The 24,563-nt window shown below is 39.4% G+C and overlaps 2 protein-coding genes across 3 annotated transcripts; both read right to left on the minus strand.

Annotated features, from left to right (window-relative positions):
* Positions 1-8,940: 8,940 nt before the first annotated feature.
* Positions 8,941-15,907, minus strand: LOC103702241 (leucine-rich repeat receptor protein kinase HPCA1-like). 2 transcript variants are annotated; one of them, XM_039124452.2, is made up of 20 exons: positions 15,589-15,907; positions 15,418-15,507; positions 14,037-14,160; positions 13,893-13,964; positions 13,458-13,532; positions 13,274-13,345; positions 12,998-13,141; positions 12,826-12,900; positions 12,675-12,746; positions 12,483-12,554; positions 12,314-12,382; positions 12,148-12,222; positions 11,979-12,050; positions 11,660-11,794; positions 11,131-11,558; positions 10,907-11,047; positions 10,543-10,682; positions 10,236-10,455; positions 9,910-10,145; positions 8,941-9,623 (listed from the first exon to the last, which is right to left on the minus strand). In XM_039124452.2, the coding sequence occupies exons 1-20, from the start codon at positions 15,785-15,787 to the stop codon at positions 9,105-9,107; spliced, it is 3,030 nt and encodes a 1,009-aa protein (XP_038980380.2). In that variant the 5' UTR covers positions 15,788-15,907; the 3' UTR covers positions 8,941-9,104. The 2 variants fall into 2 exon arrangements, with proteins under 2 accessions (XP_038980380.2, XP_038980381.2); XM_039124453.3 differs by having other exon boundaries at positions 9,008-9,623; positions 9,942-10,145; positions 15,589-15,880.
* A 3,353-nt stretch (positions 15,908-19,260) lies between these two features.
* Positions 19,261-23,881, minus strand: LOC103702188 (chromatin-remodeling complex subunit). The gene is made up of 3 exons (XM_039124451.2): positions 23,501-23,881; positions 21,829-21,896; positions 19,261-19,603 (listed from the first exon to the last, which is right to left on the minus strand). Exons 1-3 carry the CDS (start codon positions 23,673-23,675, stop codon positions 19,472-19,474), a joined length of 375 nt encoding a protein of 124 aa, XP_038980379.1. The 5' UTR covers positions 23,676-23,881; the 3' UTR covers positions 19,261-19,471.
* Positions 23,882-24,563: the final 682 nt, after the last annotated feature.

Genomic DNA, 24,563 nt, shown 5'->3' on the forward strand with positions numbered 1-24,563 from the left:
GATGAGAATCACACAGTGTTGCAAGGTGTGCACGGATACCGAGGAGACTATGGATCATGTTCTTTTGCAGTGTCCCAGAGCCAGAGAGATTTGGAGTAGGTCACCTGACTCTTTGCCCCACTCGGTCGAGTCGGCACAGGATTTAATTCATCGGCTGAGAGTCTCCATGCGGAGGCCTAGTACTATTGAGGCGGGGATCCTTTGGGCATATTTGGTTTATTATATTTGGTTGGATAGGAATGCCGGCCTGTTTGAGGGCAGGAGGCTACTCCCGAGGATGGTGGTGGACAGAGCTATGCTTCATGCAAGGGAGGTCACCACAGCTATCGCTATGTTCTCTTCTGGGATGACCAGAGATATTTGGGGTACTCTTTCCGCTGTCACAGCGCCCAAGTTCGCCCTTATTTCTTGGGTACCCCCATCCCTCGGTCATCTCAAAGTAAACTTCGATGACAGTATGTCGATGGACGGAGTGTCTGGAGGTGTTGGCTTTGTGATCAGAGACCATCTCGGCAGGATGATAGCAACTAGTGGTCACCGCACGCCTGGACTTATTGCAATTGGGGCTGAGCTGCGAGCAGCTTGGGAGGGTATTTCCTATGCGAGGCGGGTACTTTGTGCTGAGCGTATATACCTCGAGAGGGACTCCTCTGTAGTGATCGATTAGGTTCAGAGAGTATACAGATACGGTAATGGTCATCCTCTTATTTATGATACCTGTAGATTGGCTCAAGAGCTGAGCGACTTTCAGGCATTACATGTATTTTGGGAGGCAAACAGCGCAGCTGACTGAGTTGCCTCATTTGTGGCCTGGCACTCCAAGGAGTTCATCTGAACATCTGTAGAAGACATACCTCCTACCTTGTACTCTTTACTTTCTTTTGATCTGGCTGGATGTACTCACATTAGAGCTATATGAAATGCCGTTTTCACCAAAGAAAAAAACAAAAAAAGAGTTGATAGAGCCAAGCTTGACCTGTTTTCCAGAACACGACATGAAATTAAGGTAGTCCAGCTAGATATTCAGGTAAATGGATTGAATCCGGACGTAAATGATCGATCGAGGGCCCCAAGCTCTTCAAAGTAGAGGCTCAGGTGAAGGCGAAACTTTAACCTAACCCAACTCAAGGGAAACCCTTTTTGTCGCCGTGCGAGACCTTAAATCAAGCCGACGTACACAAGATGGCAGGCATGAAGGCGATCCTCTTTAGAACTTTGGAGGCAGAGAACTTTGGACGACTATGTTTTACCACGACCTTGAAGCCGGAGACGAGGCTTCTCAGCTCTGGATGCGTCGCTTAGACGGCAGAGACCGTGAGGAGAAAGGAAATAAGTGCAGTGTAAAGGAGCTACATGAGCCACTTGGTCAATGAGTGCAGGGTGCCATTAAAATACCGTATCATTGAACCCACGACACCCTGCAAGAACGAGGAACTCAGCCTGCTGTGCAAAAGGAATGATTGACTTCAGATGTAGAAAGATATGGCACTACGTAGTTGGCTTACTAATATTTAGCACCTACGGTACGTGCCCTCTATATATCAATGGAGAACAGCATATATTTTTTTTTGTTGTTGTTGTTTTGTTTTAGCTTCAGTACGTAGCAAGGGAACAGGGAAGTGAATTTGCGAAGTGCTCAGATTATTTACTTTTGCTGTAGGGAAAGAAATCTTCACAAGTCGACTGATACAACCCGTGGCTGGTTAGATCTCTCAGGACCAAAATAAATCTGTACAAAGCCATGACATCTAAAAGTTGGCTTAATGAATCAGGTTCCTCATGTTTCCACAATCAGCTCCAGACCTGATCTCGATCCGCTGCAACATGGCTCTAGTTCTTGACATTGGGCATGCGATGGGGTAATCACTGACAACAACACTGATACAGTAGGATCCTCCAAATCTTCATCAACTTGGTAAGAAATCGGACAAATGATCATAGATGAAATGACTCCCTAGATCTTCATCAACTCCGCAAGAAATCGGACAAATCCTCTATGATTCCAAGAGATCAAAATGATTCTCCTGATCTTCATCAACTTAGCAAGAAATTATGCAAATCTTCTATAATTAGATGACTATTGTAGCAACTTAAGAGATTCTTTCCTCCTGTATTGAAAAGAGTTTTCTATTATTTATTATTTAAGTTTGAATGTATTATTATTCGTAATCTTGATGATATTGTAAAGACCAGAAATTGGGCCCGTTCTTGGGCCCAATGAACTGAAGTCGGCAATGGATGCCGACTTCAGTCTATTCATCGTGGTCTTCCCACGATGAACCCGCCGGCCGAACGGCCAGCGGGATCTCCGCACACCACCCCCCCCCCTCTTCCCTCTTCCCTCTTCCCCTCTTCCCTCTCCCTCTCTATCTCTCTCTCTCTCCCTCTCTTTCTCTTCTCTGAGAGCCCCATTCCTCCTCTTTCCCCTTCCTTGAGAGCCGCTGCCGCCGCCGGAGCCGCCGCCGCTGCCGGAGCCGCCATCGCCGCCGGGGAACCACTCGTCGACGACCGGAGGTGAGCAAGACTAAATAGATTTTTTTTTATATAGATTTAAGGGAGAAAAATGATGGGAATCAGTCGGTTTCACTTCCCCTGTTTCGGGGGAAGTTCTTGGTGAATTTCGGCCGGCCGACAGTGGCCGGCCGGGGTCAATCCGGCCGAGATGAGTTCGGCCGGAGATGGGCGAACGGGGGGCCGGGCTTCCCAGCCCCGAGCTCCCTCTCTTCCTTCCTTTTCTTCCTCTCTCTCTCTCTCCTTCTTCTCTTCTTCTTCCCTTCCGTCGCCTGTGACCGTGGGGTGACCGACGGCGGCTGGCCGAGCGCCGCCGCCGAGGGCCACGGTCGGCCGCCGAGGGCCGACCGGAGCCACCAGCCACCCCCCTTCTTCCTTTCCCTCTTCTTCTTCTTCTCTTCTTCTTCTTCTTCTTCTTCTTTATTCGGCCTGGGTGTTTTTTTTCCTCGCTTTGAAATCCGGCTTTATTTGGGAACCAGATCTTGAACCGGGTTTATATTGTGAACCGGTTCCACCTATTTCATGAATGGGTTTTGTTATGGTCTGATCAGACCTGGTTTGGTTTGGGCTAGAGAACTGTTCTTGGGCTGAGTTGGGCCTGATTGGATCTGTGGGCTGGTTTGGATTGGGCCCGAAATCTGATCTGAACCTGTTATCTGGTTTGGTTCAATTGGGCCTAATCTGTGTTGGGCCACAATTGACTTGGGTTTAAAGGGTTCTGATTTTAGGGTCTATGTTTGATTTTAGGGGCCCATTCTTGGATCTATGAACTTAGGAGTTTAAGGAATTGGAAATAGTTTAAAATTATGTTTCTTAGTTAATTAAATAATTAATGTTTATGTTTTAATCAGGGGTTCGTGATATCTGTGGCAGGAATTTTTAAGCGAACCCAGGTAGGTGATCTATTGCTTAAAGTATGATTTACATGTACTATGCATATGTGTGATTATTTCCAGCATATTGATATGTTTTATATTCTTGGCAGTATTATCATTTAGAAGCATGTTTTTGACTGTAAATCGATCATCTGAAAATCTATTATGCATATATATTGGTTTTGAAAACTTATGTTTATATTAAGTTTGATTGTTGGAATTTGTGGATGTGATTTTGGAGACCGCGTGACTATTGTCTAGGATTCCCGCCAATGGGGTGGAAACGTTGGCCCTGTCGACTTGTATGAGGAGCTAGTTCCGGCACTATGGGGTGTTTTGGCTCTGCGGAGCATGCTCTGAGGAGCAGAGATTGGGGCACCCTGGGGTGCAGCACTGCGGTGCAGGGCTCCATTTGGAGCAGAGTGTTGACACTTCGGTGTGACCATGCCACTGGGTGATGTGGCCGTAGTCATGCGGTTTGAACTGTGGATTATGTTATGCGTGATATGATAGACTGAGATGGTATATATATATTACTTGAGTATCGGATTGGTTTGCAGATCATCATATTTATTTTGTGCACATGACCTGTAGTTACATTGCATATGCTTTAATACATGTTATCGTGACTTTATGCATGTTGTTACCTACTGAGCTGTTGTAGCTCATACCTGTTTTTGACATAATTGCAGGAGATGATTGATGGGGGATTCGGGAGGAGAGGACTTATGACACTGGACATAGATAGATTTAGATTCATTTTGTCATAAGTAATTGATCTTGTAAATAAATGTTATCAACTTTATTTGAGACATTTGAAATTGAATTATTGATTTGATTATCATAAATGATAGATTTTTAGTATTGATATTGTGATCTGATGTTGTGACTTGAGTGTCTGATTATTCAGCCTTGCACGCCCGTGCGGTCCGCCGTGCGGGTGTGCGGCGTCTGGCGCGTCCCGGGCCTAGGTTCGGATTCGGGGCGTGACAGATTTAGTGGTATCAGAGCTTAAGGTTAAGGTATCCTAGGGTTTAGGTTCAGGTAAGTGTGAGTGGAGAATTATGATAGAAAAACTATCAAAGCCTTGGTTTATAATCACTTGAGATTGTAACAAGAATGATATTATAATCTAAGGTTTAAGACCACTAGGGACTGTGGCCTTAGTGGCACTAAAGTTTGAGGTTTAAGATTATTGGAAAATGTGACCAGTTGGAATCTGAGCATATGTTTAAGATCACTAGGGATCGTGACAGATTTATTGGTATCAGAGCTTAAGGTTAAGGTATCCTAGGGTTTATGTTCAGGCGAGTATCAGTGGAGAATTATGATAGAAAAACTATCAGAGATTTGGGTTATAATCACTTGAGATTGTAACAAGAATGATATTATAATCTAAGGTTTAAGACCACTAGGGACTGTGGCCTTAGTGGCACTAAAGTTTGAGGTTTAAGATTATTGGAAAATGTGACCAGTTGGAATCTGAGCATATGTTTAAGATCACTAGGGATCGTGACAGAAATATATCATAGCTTAAGGTTATGACCACTTAGGACATGACAATTAAATTCAGTGTTTAAGCTGTAAGATCACTGGGCATTGTGATAAAATGTATGCATCGGTTTGGTTTTCGATGCATACGGAAGAAAAGTATAAATTGTCTTTGATCATAATAAGAGAGGTTTGACCTAAGATAAGTATAGGTCAACAATGGCATATCGAGTATACCATGTTTAGATATTATTTAAATGATTTGAAAGTTCAAATTTGATGGGGGTTTTAATGTGATCATACTTTTGGTTTTGCTGCTAATTATTAGAGTGGGATTTGTACGTTGATTTAGTATTGGAGTAAGCTAAGGAGATTTCATAATATTGAAAGGAACGTTCTTCGAAGTTGAAAATGTATGTGGATTATATCTGGTGTTGGCATGTTGGATATTGCAAATAGGTCTATTTCCTATGGATGTATTTGATTATTTTGAGGCCATAGAGTATGCATATTGATGGGAGAATTCTAATTATTTGAATTCGCATGTTTGGATTGGGCTCCTGAATTTTCTTATAATTGTTGGAGATTATTGGATGTGTTAATCTAAAACTCGAGCCTAGATTTAAGATTTGAGCAGGGATCTTTTGTCATTGTTGATGAAGCCACTAATAGATGTCATATTGAGTAGAGACTTCGGTCATGAGATGCTTACATGAATTATCATATATAGCATTGTTGATGGATGTTAAGAATCTTGGTGAAGAAAGATCTAGAGATCGATAGAGTTAATTCCTACTCATAGTGGTATTGGCTCAACAGATCTAACCTATTGAATTTGAAGTAAATTCTGTTGGAAGGAAAATCAATGTAGATTTTCTAATTAAATTGCTAAGGGAATACAAGAATTACCCCCTTTAAATTAAACTTAGATATTTTTTTGGATTCTAAGAAGGTTGTGGAGATCACGTAGTGACCTTAAACTTGACTAAAGGATTGGGGGTTAGTTATGATAACTATACTCTATATAAATTGAGGACAAAAAGATCTAGAGGTTTTGCTCTAGTTCTACTTGGAAATTTGAAATTTGGAGTTTCTTAGTCTCAATGCAAAGTGATACTTTAGTCAGAAATTATTTTGTGACTTTAGAGAATTAAATGAATTAAATCAGAGTGTGCAGCGGAAGTGTGGTGGTTTGACTTATTTTGAAACTGGTTAAGATCATTAATATTTGATCTAAAAGGCATTATGATGAAATACTTGAGTTAGTTTCAGGAGAATGTTGTTGATTCTATGGATCTCTTATTTGTTGGGATGATGTGGGGGAGAGGAAAATTCTGGGTCCAGAGATTATTCAGCAGACAGTGGAGAAGGTTCAGCTGATCAGAGAACGACTTCGGGCAGCTCAGAGCAGACAGAAGAGTTATGCTGATATCAGGAGGCGGGATCTGGAATTCCAAATCGGAGATCATGTTTTTCTCAGAGTGTCCCCTTCTAAAGGGGTAATGCGATTTGGAGTTCGGGGTAAGCTCAGCCCGAGATATGTGGGACCATTCGAGATTCTCGAGAGAGTTGGAGCTGTTGCTTATAAGCTGGCACTTCCACCTGCCTTATCGGGGGTCCATTCTGTTTTTCATGTCTCTATGTTGAGGAGGTACATTGCTGATCCCAGTCATGTGATTGAAGTGGCACCTTTGCAGCTCCGCGCAGATCTTTCTTATGTTGAGCAGCCTATCCGTATAGTGGATAGGAAGGACCAAATTTTGAGGAGGCGCACGATTCCTTATGTAAAGGTGCAGTGGAGCAATCACAGTGAGAGAGAAGCTACTTGGGAGCTGGAGGAGGAGATGAGAGAGAAGTTTCCTGCCTTGTTCTAGGATTGAGGTATGTTTTAATTTCGAGGACGAAATTTTTTTTTAGTTGGTTAGAGTGTAAAGACCAGAAATTGGGCTCGTTCTTGGGCCCAATGAACTGAAGTCGGCAATGGATGCCGACTTCAGTCTATTCATCGTGGTCTTCCCACGATGAACCCGCCGGCCGAACGGCCAGCGGGATCTCCGCACACCACCCCCCCCCTCTTCCCTCTTCCCTCTTCCCCTCTTCCCTCTCCCTCTCTATCTCTCTCTCTCTCCCTCTCTTTCTCTTCTCTGAGAGCCCCATTCCTCCTCTTTCCCCTTCCTTGAGAGCCGCTGCCGCCGCCGGAGCCGCCGCCGCTGCCGGAGCCGCCATCGCCGCCGGGGAACCACTCGTCGACGACCGGAGGTGAGCAAGACTAAATAGATTTTTTTTTATATAGATTTAAGGGAGAAAAATGATGGGAATCAGTCGGTTTCACTTCCCCTGTTTCGGGGGAAGTTCTTGGTGAATTTCGGCCGGCCGACAGTGGCCGGCCGGGGTCAATCCGGCCGAGATGAGTTCGGCCGGAGATGGGCGAACGGGGGGCCGGGCTTCCCAGCCCCGAGCTCCCTCTCTTCCTTCCTTTTCTTCCTCTCTCTCTCTCCTTCTTCTCTTCTTCTTCCCTTCCGTCGCCTGTGACCGTGGGGTGACCGACGGCGGCTGGCCGAGCGCCGCCGCCGAGGGCCGACCGGAGCCACCAGCCACCCCCCTTCTTCCTTTCCCTCTTCTTCTTCTTCTCTTCTTCTTCTTCTTCTTCTTCTTTATTCGGCCTAGGTGTTTTTTTTCCTCGCTTTGAAATCCGTGCTTTATTTGGGAACCAGATCTTGAACCGGGTTTATATTGTGAACCGGTTCCACCTATTTCATGAATGGGTTTTGTTATGGTCTGATCAGACCTGGTTTGGTTTGGGCTAGAGAACTGTTCTTGGGCTGAGTTGGGCCTGATTAGATCTGTGGGCTGGTTTGGATTGGGCCCGAAATCTGATCTGAACCTGTTATCTGGTTTGGTTCAATTGGGCCTAATCTGTGTTGGGCCACAATTGACTTGGGTTTAAAGGGTTCTGATTTTAGGGTCTATGTTTGATCTTAGGGGCCCATTCTTGGATCTATGAACTTAGGAGTTTAAGGAATTGGAAATAGTTTAAAATTATGTTTCTTAGTTAATTAAATAATTAATGTTTATGTTTTAATCAGGGGTTCGTGATATCTGTGGCAGAAATTTTTAAGCGAACCCAGGTAGGTGATCTATTGCTTTAAAGTAAAATTCTAACATGTATCTTGCATATGTTGATTTATTGATTTATTATTAGCAATATGTGTTAGAATTAAAATTAAATATTTAATTTCATAAACTGTTATGCGCTTTACTGTGGGGAGTATGATTATGATTTTGATATAGAAAGTTGATTTATTGATTTTCAAAATCCACGTGACTATAGTCTAGACCCCGCCAATGGGATGATACGTTGGCCCTGTCGACTTGTACTGAGGAACTAGTTCCGACACCGCGACCACCGGTGATAGAATAGTGGCGGCACAGGGGTGCGTTTTGCTCTTCAGAGCGGCTCGGTGGAGCGTGAGTTTGGCACCAGGGGGTGCGGCACAGTGGTGCGTTGGCTCAGTGGAGCGGCTCTTCGGAGAGTTGTATTGGCACTTCGGTGTAACCATGCCACTGGGTGATGTGGCCGTAGTCATGCGGTTGAGTTATTTTGAGTCTCGGATTGGGTTTACAGATTATTGTGTGGATTTTTGGATTTATGTGTTTAGCTGCTTTTATATGCATTATGACATGTTATATGATGACTTTATTGCATGATGTCGCCTACTGAGCTGTTGTAGCTCATACCTGTTTTTGACATAATTGTAGGAGATGATTGATGGGGGATTCGGGAGGAGAGGACTTATGACATTGGACATAGATAGATTTAGATTCATTTTGTCATAAGTAATTGATCTTGTAAATAAATGTTACCAACTTTATTTGAGACATTTGAAATTGAATTATTGATTTGATTATCATAAATGATAGATTTTTAGTATTGATATTGTGATCTGATGTTGTGACTTGAGTGTCTGATTATTCAGCCTTGCACGCCCGTGCGGTCCGCCGTGCGGGTGTGCGGCGTCTGGCGCATCCCGGGCCTAAATTCGGGTTCGGGGCGTGACAGATATATACAATCATGTATCATTATTATAAATATAATGATATGCATTCTCAATTCTCACTTAGAGATTGAGTCACCAAAAGCATATTGTCTTTCATTTTTTTTTTATTTTATTTTTTTAATCAACTCCCTTAGCCTTGGAATGTTTGTTGTGGAAGAAATTATAAAAGCTACTTGGGTTGAGGCCTTTCTGAGAGCGAGTATCCACCGCTGTATTCAAAAGCATTGCCACTTATACTGCTGCTTGTATCCTTTCTAGGAAGCAGATCGCCCCAGAAAAATTGAAAAGCGCCATTGGAATTTCCCAAGTCAATTGCAGACGAAGATGCTGAAGTTGAGGTGGTCATCAGTCCATCATTACGCAGAATTGTCTCGATTTCCTTCGCAACATCACTCATTGTCGGACGACGTACAGCTTCATCTTGAAGGCATTGCAAGGCCAAATCTACAAACCTCTGAAAACCAGCCAGATAACCTGTATTTCGGATGACAGGATCCATTATCTCCTTCAGACCATAGTACTCTTTGTCATTCTTATCGATTGCCATCTTCACCTCTCGAACAACATACTTGCCATTATGTATTGGCGGCCGAGCAGATATTAGCTCCAGCATTACCACACCGAAACTGTAAACATCACTCTTTCCAGTCAGCTGGTGTGTCATGTAATACTCGGGATCCAGATAACCCTGTAAAGATTAACACAGCACAGACAAATAATAAGAAACACAACTCTTTAATCTCCGTCATTGCTTGAAAAAACAAATTGCGTCTGTCAAGGAATATTTATTTTAAATTAAATCGGGAAAGAACTTATAATCCTACTTGTTGTTATTATTATTATTATTTGATTCAAGCCACCAGTGCAGGTGAGAGCTTCATAGCAAACAAGACATCTTAAAAATGAAGACTCTGCAATGCATGATAAAGAAGCATGCAGCATGGCACTGAGGTGATTAAGGAGCAAATACTCACTAGTGTTCCCTTAACATGAGTAGAAACATAACCTTGTTCACTGTCTGATACCCACTTTGAAAGACCAAAGTCTGCAACCTTTGCTGTTAAATTTTCATCCAAAAGAATATTGGCCGACTTCACATCTCTGTGTATTATTGGCGGATTAGCAAGTTCGTGAAGATAAGCTAATCCTCTAGCTGAATCAAAAGCAATCCTAAGCCTCCTCTTCCAGTCCAATTGTATGCCACTCTTTCCTGCGGCCAATAATTGCAGCAACAATGAGTGAAGGTGAAGATTAAAAGATGACATTTAGGAACCCATTCAGTTGTGGTTGGATGAAGTACCAGACAAGCTCTCCATTAGTGATCCGTTAGAGATATATTCATATACCAGCATCTTCTCCCCTTTCTCGAAGCAAAAGCCAACAAGTCCTACTAGGTTTTTGTGATGAACCCTGGAGAGCAACTCTATCTCATTCTTGAACTCCATTCCTCCTTGTGTGGAACCTTGTTTCGATCTCTTGATTGCAACAATCTGCCCATCTGGAAGCATTCCTCTGTAGACCTGAAGAAAGGATGGAAATAGTCACAGGATTGTCCAGTTCCCAAAGATTCTCTTGAGACACCAAAATAAGATTTTGTGATGCATCACCTTGCCATAGCCTCCTGAACCAATAGCATTAATTTCCAGGAAATTATTAGTGTACTTCCGGAGTTCATCAAAACTAAAGCATTTTGCTCCCTTTAGCTGCGGTGCACCTCCATCATCTTCACCAGTGGATACCCATGATGCTGAAATATGGATTTTAAAAAAAAAAGTTACTAAAGTGCATTCCTGTGTTTGTATAGTATGATATACCCATGTTTTATGCTTCACACACACACACAGTTCAACAGATGATTGTTTTTATCAGACCTACAGCCTGCGGCTAGATGTTTATTGCCTTAACTAAAAACATAATTATTACTTGGTCAAGAAAATTTTTGTACTCCATATGTTTCTTAAAACACATTACCAAAAGGATTGGTTAGAGCAATGGCTCTTTGAGCTTGCTTCCTTTGTCGCAAGGCGTAGATCCCCACCATGACAAGTCCAAGGATCATGAGGACACAACCAACTGTCGCTCCAATGATCAAGCCGCTGTTCAGTGGGTTTCCTGAAACATAAGGTTTTGTCAGTAACCTGTAGGAAATGAAAAGCTTTGAATTATTTTGCGAAGCAAAGAAATGGAGTAGGCACCTCTGGTTTCGAATTGGTATGGATCGGCATTGAAATAGAATGGTCCATATATTTCAGGGGTGCTATAAGATTCGCTGCTTAGATCAAGCCAAAGCAATATCTCTGTCCTGTTAAAGTACGTTCCACTTAAAGGGCAAACTTTCAGCTGCACCAGCAGATAACCATTTCCATTATCAAAGGAATTCTGAAGAGTGAAATTAACTGCAGCAGAAATACTGTTAAGTCGGTCTGATAAGCTGTTCTCCAGTAATTTTTTATAGCCTTCCATGTCATGAAAGTAAGGTGCTCTGAAAACCATATCTCCTTCATATGGATGGGAGCAATCGACTTGATTGGAGACATTTTTCCCCTTCTCCTGAAGTTGCACAAGTCGGCAGTAGGTTGTGACTGCAAGCTCAACATTGCGGCACACAGGATTTCCTACAAGTCTGCGATCACCAAGGATTGAAGGAATGTTACACAGGTAAGGATGTGGTAAAGATGCACTTCAGCTCTCATGAGTTAGAATGGCATGTTAAAATGCTCTTACATAAGACTCTGATTATAGTTGTAAGACAGTGTGACAGAGGCAAGATCGTTATTTTGGAAATCCACCACCTGTAGGTTCTTGCTGATGTTGTTGCCCAAGTCGAGGGTACCATTAAAACTATTGTTTTTCAGTGTTCTGTTAAAAAACAATCGAATAATCAGATAGTTGTAACAGGACCAGGAAACAATATGTTCCTTCATTAGAACAACCAGTTTTTTTTCCTTTTTTTTTTAAGACCTAGAAATGTCAATATTTATCTATCAACAGGTTTTCTTCTTCTTATCCTAGAAAAGATCTATCAACAGTTTAGCATGCTTACACTTCCTGTAGACGAGGAAAGCTGAATAGCTCCTGCGGCACTCGCCCTTGAAGCCTACCGGATTCTACAACACTGGATTGTACACCATTAAGAAAGACCCGGTTGAAGCTGCAGGCTACTGAAAAGATCGCCAAGTTCACAATTTCAACTAGGTACTTGGAGAACTTACAGAGTTGTGAGATTTTCTAAACTTGAGAACCATGCTGGAGCTTCTGAAGGAACAAACGAGTTGTTGCTTAAATCCCTGCAGAATAGATTAGGCAGTTATCATCTCTATATTCTAACTAGAATGGGAAAAAAATGAGAGTATAGTTACAGTTTATATGAGTTCTTACACATAGTTGAGAGCATCCATCCCAGTTAGATTCGGCATTTGTCCACTTAGATCATTATTTGCTAAATTCCTGAAAGGGGGTGGAACCATGTAATGAGTGCAGATGGTACCTAGAAGAACAACTTGTGATGATTTTAAGTTGGGAATAATCCATTGTGACGATTGCTTACAGTAAGTTGAGGTTTTTAAGATTGGTAATGTTGGAAGGAACTTGGCCGCTCAGACCGTTCTTATCGAGACGACTGTCGTAAGAAGGCAAATCACAATTATCAGTCGACTTTATTCAACAGAACAAAGTTAAAATAAGATGAAAAATAGATTAGACAGCAGGCTAGTAGTTTATCTGGTTAAAGAATACTTACAGAGCATTAAGCGTGTGCACCAATCCTATGGACTCTGGAATTGTCCCTTTCAATTGATTACTATTAAACAGTCTGTGTACAAGGAATCATCAGGACGCAGAAGAAATGCCGAATTATAGAAGAAAACTGACAATGGGGTGTTTCAGCTTACATATGTATTAAACTCATATTGGAGTTGAAAAGATTTTTGGGGATTTCACCTGACAAATTATTCCCGTTGAAATGGCTGTCATGAACATAACATAGAAGCTCGTTACACATATTATCCATATGAATTCGTTTATTATTTATCCAGAGGGATGATGAAGAAGCAAATGGCTCACAAGTGCTGTGCGTTGAGAAGCTGATTCAAGCCTACTGGAAGAGATCCTACTAAATGATTCTCTGCCAGGTCCAGATAGTTGAGCTTGGAGAGCCTCCCCAGGGAGGCAGGTATCTCGCCGGTGAACTCGTTTAAGTTCAGAGCCCTGGGAATAGTAGTCAAAAAATAAAAAAAGAACAATCAAAATTCTTGTTCCGCTAGTTGACAATACTATTTAGCCAAAAACCTGACGGCAAGAAGAACAAACAGCAAATATTTACAAGACCATAATCCTTACAAGAATGTGAGCTCTGATAGGTTGCCTAATTCTTCTGGGATGCTACCGTTGAAGCTGCAATGGACCAAGATCCTGAAAAAGAGTGAAGGAAGCATCTGTTATGAAGTAGAGTCCATTATGAATAGGTGAGTTTCATAAATATAGATGAGTCTTTTCTGCCAAGAAATAGGCCTGCTGGACTTACAAGCTAGTAAGCTGCGTCAAATTTCCGATAGCTCGTGGGAGTGTACCACCAAGTTTTTGGTTGTAAGAGAGGTCCCTGCATATAACATCGCTAACTAGTTATGGTTCATGTCATATATCATGAATCTTATGCATCTATGAATTGTTTCATGATCAGAAAGCTTTAGACATGGATCAATAGAGCTAGTTGTTGGTGGAGAGCAATCAATGTGAGTGGATTTGAAGTTAATAATAAACTGCAGTTAAAGATGAGTCAGCTATGGTTCCAATGTTCCACCATGCAGAAATTGTATAGAGGATGTTGTTAAGTATCTCAAATTTAGTTCAGGCTTCTGCATGCAAGGGATTAGCAACTTCTCCCAGGATGCTCTCAAGTATGCTGAAATCGTATAATGATAGAACAAAGTTTGTGAACAATTTAAACAAGCAAACTTACAGAATTTGCAATTGCGTGAGGTTTTGTATGTCACTGCTTAATGTACCTTCAAGCCCCATGCTGAATAGCTTCCTGTGGGCATTAAAATTAGGTGAGCAGTGGTAGGAGAGTAGGCAGTGATGAGTTCAGTATTAAAATACTCACAGGACAGTCACCCTCGAATTGTTGCAAGTTACTCCTTCCCAAGGTGTACCACAGGGATCATCTGACTGCCCCCAGTTTGGTGGTGTGTTCTTCCATTGATTCGCAAGAGATCGGAGAGCAGCAACTGTAGGAATTTTATTGGTTAACAATCAGCTCAGCGTGCTATTACAGAAAATCCATGTATGTTAGCCTTGTCATCCATCTTTTGTTAGAATCTAGAAATCCTTCCAAGAAGACTTCATAGTCTTAAGGTCACATTGAAAGAATATGGGTCAAGGATTGGACCTCCATACCCATATTTGTATTTGTTCATTAAATAAGAATATTGATATGGACATAAATCAGCACTACGTGAATATGGAATCATCAATCGGCTCTAAACAAACAAACATAAGGTTATTTTATTACTAATATCCACATTTATTTAAGATATGTAGAAAATTCAAATGGATATGGTATGAAGATGACTAATTCCATATTTCTAAAAACATATGTAGATTCAAATCAATTATTTGCAATATACATGGTTTCTGTGACCAAATATATGTATATAAATGAGATTTCAGAACATCTGTTGTAGATGAATGGATCAGAAACATATAAAATTAAAAATAATGGGACAAACCAAGGATCTGTTGAAAAAATTAGTCTCTAAATCAAACAATATGAAACTAATGAAATGACCACAGTAAAACTTTTATATGAAACTAAGATTTAAAAAAAAGAGAACCATGCTTGTAATATGCTGATGACAGTGTCCTCATCCATATCCGCATCCAGATATCTGGATATCCTTATCTGTTTGTGGATGATATATACATATCTGTATCTGGACCATTCAATATTTAAAAAGGTAAAAATCAGTTTAAAAAAATTCTGAACCTGCATCGATATCTGGAAGGGGCATGAATTTAGATATTCAATTCATATCCTACCAATTCTGGATTCAGAAGCATATATAGTCAGGGTACATCCAAATCATTTTCAGTCCTCTTTGAATTATTTGTATAGGTTAAGCATACCGATGAATACATCGAAATAACCATTGCTTGGATAGACTCTTATTAAGACCTTGTACTCTTAATATTGAAGTAGCTACGAACCTTCAAACATGAAAATGAAACCAATTGTCCAACTACTATGAAGAATAAGGAATAAAACTTAATGGTAAAAGCATCTATGTCATGCAAGTATTGAAAGCATATACTTTCATCACACCCTTCAATTTCTAGGCTCAAGTACTGGAACAACAAGATGTACTCTCAGCCCAACACTGCTGAATGTTGGAACCAAAAAAAAAAAAGAAACCACGTATCCATTTAATTCAACTGAATTGATTCAGCTCCATAAAAATAAAAGGAAGAAGAAGAGGAGGAAATACCATCTGATGGATTAGTGCTTGCGAAAGCAGGCCGAAGACTGGCAGCGCAAACCAACAACAGAAGAATTCCCTTCATCCGTCCCATTCCAACTGAGATCAATACGGGCAAACCTTAGAAAACCTTCAGCTCAGCTAGCTAGCACAGATCTGTAGGAGAGGCCAGGAGCTAACCAGACATAATCTTCACTAAAAATATCAGAAATTGGAGAAGAGGTGATCTGCCCAAAAGCCTCGGATTCTTTTGCAGCCAACGGAATATGGATGGTTGGGTGATGACTAAAAAGGGGGAAGGTAGTCGGAATTGGAACTGGTTCGAGAAAATGAAGAGAGAGATGATGCCCCACGTAAAGCCGACCCTGAACCGAAGCATCCGAGAACTTTTCCCAAGAAACTATCCCCGGGTACATAATCTCATACGGAATCTGCAGAGGGATTTCCAGTTCTCTGCGCACTCGCCGACAGGGCTACGACCCGTCAACGCTGAACGGTCATCGACCTTCGAAAAGACGTTGGGATTGGGGCAAGTCAAACAAAAGCGTGTTTGGAATGGGTGCGGACGCCACACAGCGAGCAGCAACTGCAGCAAGTGGACAAGAGCCATGCACCTGCCAAAGATGTGAACGCGGCATGGAGAAAGCCCATGGTACCGTGCAGCTAAAAAGAAAGCATTATTATTATTATTATTATTATTATTATTATTATTATTATTATTATTATTATTATTATTATTATTATGAAATGATGTCGTGGTAATGCTAGACCCATTTATTTAATAATTTAAGGGCGTCTGAAAGAACGAATTGCTTGAAGGATGCTTCTTTCTGGAAGATTTTTACTAGGTGGAATATAGAAATGGTCATCTTTGTATAATGCAAGGCTCCTCAAATCTCCACAAAACTGATGGTGGTTTATTAAAGAGGAGCAATGTGACACTTGGACACAATGTCAATCAATGTCTTGGCGATGTAATGGCTATAATTTCTAGTTTGATACTCAGTAATTTAGAAAAACTATAAAAGGAGAATTAGAAAGAGATTAAATAATATCAATCAATGCCTTGACGTTATAATGTCTGATAAAATAGTTGAGTTAGGTAATTAGGACGGATAACAACCCAATCATATTTAGAGTGAGGGTGAGACCGGTCTAGGTTCCTTTAACAAATACAAAAACTTTACCGACTGGCAGTTGGCACTTGATGGGCTAATATGGTAGTTGCCTTCGACTAGTATTTTTCAAATATTTAAAATTGTTAGAATAACTGGGTGTCTCCGTTGATATATGATGCATGAGTTTTCAAAATATCAGATAGCACAGTAAAAGTAATATTAGATACCTTTCTATATACTTTATTGCAATACTAAATAATTTAAAAATCATAAAAGAGAACTGGATTGAAAAGTATCAACCAATATATTTATGTTGTGATAGTCAATCGGGATGATAAACTAGGACAAATACCATTGAGCGTTTGCTAGAATGCTATCGTCTCTTGCCCAAATGGCAAGGGGGCGAGGATTCAGGCCGGAGTCAACCCTAGATTGAGGTGGATGTGGATAGAAGGTGTGAATTAGTCTCTCTTAGGATCTCAAAAAAAAAAAAAATTGAAAGTCCAATTAAACATGAAATAATGGCATGGTCAAACTATCTCTTGTATTAACAAGAGGGTTGTTAACTTTCCAATATGGCGTGAAAGTTGTCTCATGTACTCCAAAATTTTTCTATACTTAATAATTTTAAAATTGTCAAGATAATTGAGTGTTTCGATTTGATACGATAAGTGAATTTTTAAAATATCAGCTGAGACAATAAAGACAATGTTAAATAGCATTCTATATGTTTTATTTTAATACTAAGTAGTTTAAAATCATAAAAAATAGCTGAAAAGAGATTAAATAGTACCAACCAATATTTAATGCTAGGATGGCCAATAAAAACATCCGAGATTTAAAAAAAAAAAAAAAAAAAAAGAGAGCTGATAGTTACCTATTTCATGGATATAAAATCTACTTCATACACTTGAGAAAGTTTGAGACACGAAAAATACATAAACTAATAAGTTATTTTTATTTTTGGTAAGTTGAAACTGATAAATTATGGATTACCACGAGAGAAGAATATGAAATAAGTCAGACATGCATGACGTATTATCCCATTTCAATTGTCAGATATGAGAGCAGTCAAGTCTTCTGATGGCAATCAACTAAACAGGACATATATTCTACCAAACATGCCACTAGTCCTATAAGCATGCGTTTATGACCATGTATTGAATTGATGGTCCCCTTTGACCTTCCATCTACTAAATATGGTTGGATTCACATGCAATTACTAATATTCCACCCAATGCACCTCTTTTCCCACCTCAAAATAAAGAGGTGGGAAAGTAGCATTCTCATTAAAATGAGATTTTTATATTTTATAAAAAAAAATTCATGAAAAACGTAGAAAAGTTATTTTTTCACCGGTTGAAAATTGAGATTTTTTTTCTAAAACTATCTTTAAGCCATGAAAATCAATGAATAAGATCTTTTTCCTCTTTAAGAATATAATAGATATTTTATATAATTTTTTTAAAAAAGTACATGCTTAACAAAACATAAGCCATGCTGAAATGTATCGCTTTTTAATTATCAACCAAACATGTCAAAACCATTTTTTCAGATATCATATTCTTAAGAATCATCTTCTAAAAAAAAATATTCTAATAAAAAAATATTCTTCTCATGATCCAAATGAGTCCTCAGCGGTAAAAACTCATTATCTAATTAATGGAAAATCATCTAATGGAGGGTGTTAGACCTTTTTTTTTTTTTTTATTGCCTCTCTGACCATCAATATTAATCCACCAAGACAATGCCAATCAGAAGAAAAATGTGGGTCTAACTTCTAGGAAGACCCTAAACAAACCAAGCTACCGAAATTTTAGGCTACAAGTGCATATAATAAAGCTAATTTTCCAACTTGTAACATCTGATCGTAGTCAAAGATGTTGACCAATCAAACTCACCCTTCACCTTTATAGAAAATTAAAACAATAAAATAAAATAAAATAAAATAAAAGGACACTTGACAGACAATCAAGAACATGATTAGCAAAATCAAGATGGTGTGCAATGCATCTACCCAAATGGTTACCAACTAATAGAGTTGGGAAAGTCAGGGAGGGTTACTACCAATAAACTCTCATCGTCATCTAGATTTTGGCCGGATTTCCTCCGGCAGGACACTCTCAAATATAGCCATGTATGCAGTAGCACCCCCATTTAAAACATATATGTGCATGGAGCTGGAGAGATAAGGAGTCCACCGACCATAACTTATACATATTTTTTCTACGATAAAGTAAATTACCTTTCTTGCTGCTTCTGTTAACCCTTAAAATCTCCTCCCATCCTGTCTCTCACCTGAATTATGTCATATTTAAAACAAAGAACCTAAGATCTTCAAGCATCTAAACAAGTCTCCTCTATGAAGCCCTTCACAAAAGGCAGAATCCATCCACCATAAGGGATTGACATCAACCTGACCAATCAAACTTTTATCTTTCAATGCCTTTGATCCATTGAATAGCTTTAGTAAAACAAATATGGCTACATTTTGATTCAAGAAAAATATGAAGTGTTCCATGTGGATTAGTCCCCGGAATGAGTCAACTGAATATTTGTATTAGAGTAGTTGAGAACATTGGAAAAAATTTTTGGCTTCTTTTATCCAATGAACAACCCTGATCACACGGCACCAAGGCAATTTGATAAATATTCCATTCAACATGTTCATGTTAGCCTGTCTACCTCCATGCACAGTTCTTGCAGAAAAGCACTGACATTGCCACAACCAAAATACAAAACAATCCCTTCAAATCTCCCATAGCTATGAAGAGGTAGTTTCACTGTGTTCAACTTACCAGCAAATATACAAATGCTATGAACAACCGAACATTAAAATCATAATTACAAGGAGCACCTCACAAGTTTTCCATTGCTTCCCTAAAAGAAAGCGGAAGCTCTAAATCAACATTCTTTTGTCTCTACCCTGTTACTGAGGACAAATGCTATTTCAAAACAACCGCTGCATTTCTCAAAGCCAGATATCTTTGGACATGATCATCAGGAAGCATTCTTATGCGCTTGAAGACATCCGGGTTTGCATAGCGCAGGTTTGTCCTTGGGTCTATGTATTGTGCCTGCAGCCATTAAACCATGTCAAAATAGAAAAATAAAATGTTAAAATATATCTTCAGGTTCCAAGCATGAGTTTTTTTATTTGTTTTTCCGCCATTTGTGGAGAAGGAACGCCGATCGATGAAAAACAAAACCAAAAATCTTCAGTGAAAGCATACCACAATCTTTGAGACAGACATTAATGGTTAAATGAAACCCCAAGAAGAGAGACCAAAATACATCTACCTAAAAACTAGAGCATCAATCTTATAGAGACATCAATAATCCACATCTCTTTACATAAGAAATGGGAGAATCTGCATATGAGGGGCTATAAATTCGTTTGGATCACAGTATCTAATTTCATTTTGTTATTTACATATTAAATCATGTATAGGTCCATTTTCTTCTTAAATTACTTATCACTAATAAATCTCAAATAGTAAAATTAGCATGTCTCTTGTTGGAGTTCATAGGGTTAAAAATAAGATACAAGTTTTTGTATTTTAAAGACACATGTTAAAGTCTTATCCTAGTTTCTTCTTAAGTATTCTACATAAAAGGATAATTAAATTGATACATAGTATATACACATATTGAGTAACCAAACAAAATGTTTGCTTCATATAAAATATTGTACATAGGCCTAAATTAAAACTAGACTTTTTGTGAGTATACTTTATATTCTTCATTCATCCACTTTATGGTTGACTGATGTTTCAATTTTTCACATTTCTTTTACATTTAGGATCAAGGAATTTTGAATCATGCCGAACCGGCCAGTTCGAGGCATACCAAACCGACCGGTTGGCTCTCGGCATGGTTCGATTACACAGTTTGGTATATAAATCACCCCAGCCCAACTGTGCCTCTGACTTTTTTTTTTCCAATTCGATTGTTGTGCCCATTCCCCTCCCTCGAAAACCCTAAGCACTCGATGACAAAGCTGAACGATGCCACACCGCCGACGAGGTACCCCCCTTCCTCTCCCTCCCTTCCTCTCCCTCTTCCACCGTCAAACAACGAGGTCTCTCCCTTCCTTCCTCCCTCTCCCTCCCTCCCTCTCCGACTCGACACAATGGCCTCTTGGTCTCAACCTCTGTCCCACCTCCCTTCCTCTTCCTCTCCCTCCCTCCCTCCCTCCCTCCCTCTCTTTTCCTTTGTCTCCTTCTCCCTCTCACCTCCCTCCCTGGATCTCTGTGTTGGTATATACCCCGAAACGGCATGGTACCGACCCGTATTATGCCGAACCGGTCGCCAGTCGATACCCTTCTGGTACCAATTCGGTGAACCTTGTTTAGAAGTTTTTAAAAAAGCAATAAAATCTTACAATCTACAATCTGAAGCGATCTAGCCCTCTCTACAATTTCTGACTCGATCCTAATCTTAACAACATTGGATCAACCAATTAGAACACAATATACCATACTATGAATACTAACCATGTTTCATAATATGATTTTCAATAGCCACACCAGTACCTCACTAGTTTAGTGTCAATACAGGTCGATTCATGGTACCACTCTTGGTACACCCCTCATACGAAGTCCTGGTTCGTTATCAGTACAGTACCATATGCCTGGTATATGATGGTACAGTCTAGTACGACAAACCATGATAGTAACCTTGTTATACATCTGATGGAACCAATTTTGAATGGCCATCATTTCTAGATGCTCTTAGCCCTTTAGAATAGAAATTGCTCCAAGAAGGATATACAAGGTCAAACTTTGACCACATCAACCATTGCATACAAAATCATGTAGTTTGGAGTTTGGACTGGTTTAGTCCATAATATGTGTTGCATTAAGTAACTTGGATCATAAGCAAGCCTACTATGTAGGAAACATGATCAAATGTGCATCCCATAAAGGTATGAGCATGGGTAGGACCATTCAAGCGACATGTGCTATACAATCACACTGTATCAGTTTGTAAACACCTGGATACCATAATTTATGATTCATATAAAGAGAATACAGTATGATAAAAGCAACTCATACCTTGCCAAAAGGAGCATAGAATGCTTGCAATATTTCTAAGTGCTTACAAGACATAGTTGTGCCTTATTACTAGACAAGATTAATTGCCTTTTTGCCACGAAAAGTTAAGCAGGCATGCAACTTCTAACACTTTGCATATGCACGAGTATAGGATGTACACCAAGAAAGCTTTAGGCTTTAATAATATCATGAGTTATAACTAACAACATTGTTCATCTTGAAAGTTGAAGGAAATGAGCATTTACCTCATAACCTGTTATATCACAAAATTTCTTTGACGGATACATGGATGGAGGTGTCTCAATATTTAAATCTGAGAAACAAAGTAAAGGTCAGAGGCATCCCAATGCACAATTTTATAATTTTAGCACCCTTAAGAATCAATAAAAAGCAACCATGCAGATTGATTTTGTACATTAGGGGGAAAAGAGCCAATATGATACATAGAACAAAATCAAGCTAATCCAGCTTCTTTCTGTGATAAAATGTAGCATAACCATAAACCATAACAATAAACTTTGTCCCTACTATTTGAGGTCAGCTTTATGAATCATTATTCATGAAAAACTCCTACCTACTAAAGACTACCTCTAATGCCAGTGCAAACTACTCCAAATGCCTCTTCACAATTTCCAGCTATGTTAGCTTAGCTCAGCAAATATGTAGTTATGCCTTTCATACATCCCATGTGAAGACTGTTTAAGTCTTTCAGTAATATCATACAAACAACTAATGTTGTTATTGGTAACAGCGACAAAGAAAAACATAGAGTTAAGTAATCAGGTTATAAGCAGAGGCTGCAATATAATTTGTCATAGTTTGAAAACACTACTGAACCAAACTGTCAAACCCTACAGCAACTGACCGAGCATCTTAGATATGCTTTTATGGGTGATGATATTCTATATAAATACTGATGCACAAAAAAGACAACAAGGCCCAAGTTCCAGAAAATACCAGGGTAACAGAGAACAGAAGTGATAAGTTTATAGTGAATTTCTTGCTAATTCAGTACCCCAAAATTTAACAATCAGCGCTCCACTTTTGGAGCTTTTCTAGGGAACATCATGACCTTGTGACTGACAATTGTTCTGGAAAAATTGTTCAATTAAGACCAGTCAAAGCAAATAGAGCTTTTTTAAAATTAATTTAACTAACAAAGCAACAATTTGTGACCCGCAACTTGTAGGTAATTTTTATTAGTTCTCCACGACACCATGCACATGAATCACATTGTAAACAAAATATTTATATCAATGCACATAATTTTCACTAAACTACTTGCCCCATACTATGTTAATCATTATCTGTGTCTGTTCTGTCATCGCCCTTCACAAGAAAAGCTATGGAGAAACCAGGCCTCCATGACTGCAAAGATCCTTGCAAATTTAGAGTTAAATTGTTTACTATTCTAGGACACCAAACAAATTTTTTTTAACAAAAAAAGGATCACGTTTCACCCAAATCAGCTACCATTAGCAAAACCCATTCTAATCAAATGCCCACCTAGATTTCTCATATATCAACAGACACGGCACTATGACACTGTAAACAAAATTCCGGCATCAATATAGTCGCAATCTCTCCCCTAAAAAATTCTCTCCCCGAACATTATCTCAACTAGGATTGCGGTTTTCCATTGCCACGCAATGCAAGAAAAGAAGCCAAAAAACAAAGGCTCCCAGTGATTGCAAATAGCCTTATCGATCGAGTTGAAATTCTTTCTCATCTTACGCTACCAAACAAATCAAACAATCATTCAAATCAAATATCATCAGCCAAGCAAATTCATCGATTGAAATTTAAATTTTCGCCTGCACATCGCATGCACCGACAACAAATATTGCACGACGAAGTGCATCTAACAATAGAGGGATATAATGCAAACATATGAAAGAAGAGGAGAGCTTAGCTTACAATTGGGTTCGTTGGCCGGGTAGGAGGGATAGTTCTCGGCTTGGAGGATCTGCTTGAGGTGCTTCCAGTGGCGGCCTCGGGCGTGCCCTTTCGGGTACTTGTCCGACATCTGTACCCTCTTGAAGGGAAGCACGGGGGGCAGCAGCATCTCCGAATTCACCACCTCCGGCTCCATCGCAGCTTCCAACCGGATGAATCGAGGAGGCACGATCTTGATTTCTTTCCAAGTTTCCTCACCGCTTGGAACCCTAATTAGAGTTGGATGTTAACGGAATAACGGTGGATCACGGGAAACCCTGAGAGAGAGAGAGAAACTAGGGTTACTTTGAAGGGACGGCAAGGAGTGCTTGCTCCCTGACCGTGGCACTGTTACAGACTTGCACGTTGGGATTGGGATTGCTGCTCGTTTTAATATATATTTCATAACTAAAAAAAAAAAAATTGGTACGATAAAATAAAAATAAAAAATATTATATACTAGAGTATAATATAATATTATAGGTTAAAATATTATTATTTAGTATAATAATATTATACTATAGTATAATATAATATTGAATAATATAGCATAATAATATCATATAATAATATATTATTAATGGTACAATATTACTATAATATTATATTATATTATATTATATTATCATAAGACATATTATATAAGATAATATTATATAATATTATTGTACTATAATAATATAATATAGTATAATATAATAAAATGGATTAAAATCTAACCTAACAATAGATTATATTGTAGGATAATGATATTATATTATTATTAAATATTGTTATATTAGATTGTATTATCGTGATATAATAATAATATTATATTATATGTTTATATTATTAATAATATAATATTATTATAATATAATCGTATAATACAATATAATATAATGTAACAATATATGATATTACTATTGTTGCTGGAAATTGGACCCGGGGGCAATCTTCGGTCGAGGAGAGGGAGCGGAAGGTGGTTACTCACGGCGAGGCGGTGGTCCGTCGACGGGCGGCGTCCTCCGTCTGGGGTGATCGGAGAGAAGGAGCGGCTGGTTCC

Source organism: Phoenix dactylifera, chromosome 8, assembly GCF_051530095.1.
Source record: "Phoenix dactylifera cultivar Ajwa chromosome 8, Ajwa_hap1_PhDact_Kaust_v1.1, whole genome shotgun sequence".
Classification (NCBI taxonomy): Eukaryota; Viridiplantae; Streptophyta; class Magnoliopsida; order Arecales; family Arecaceae; genus Phoenix; species Phoenix dactylifera.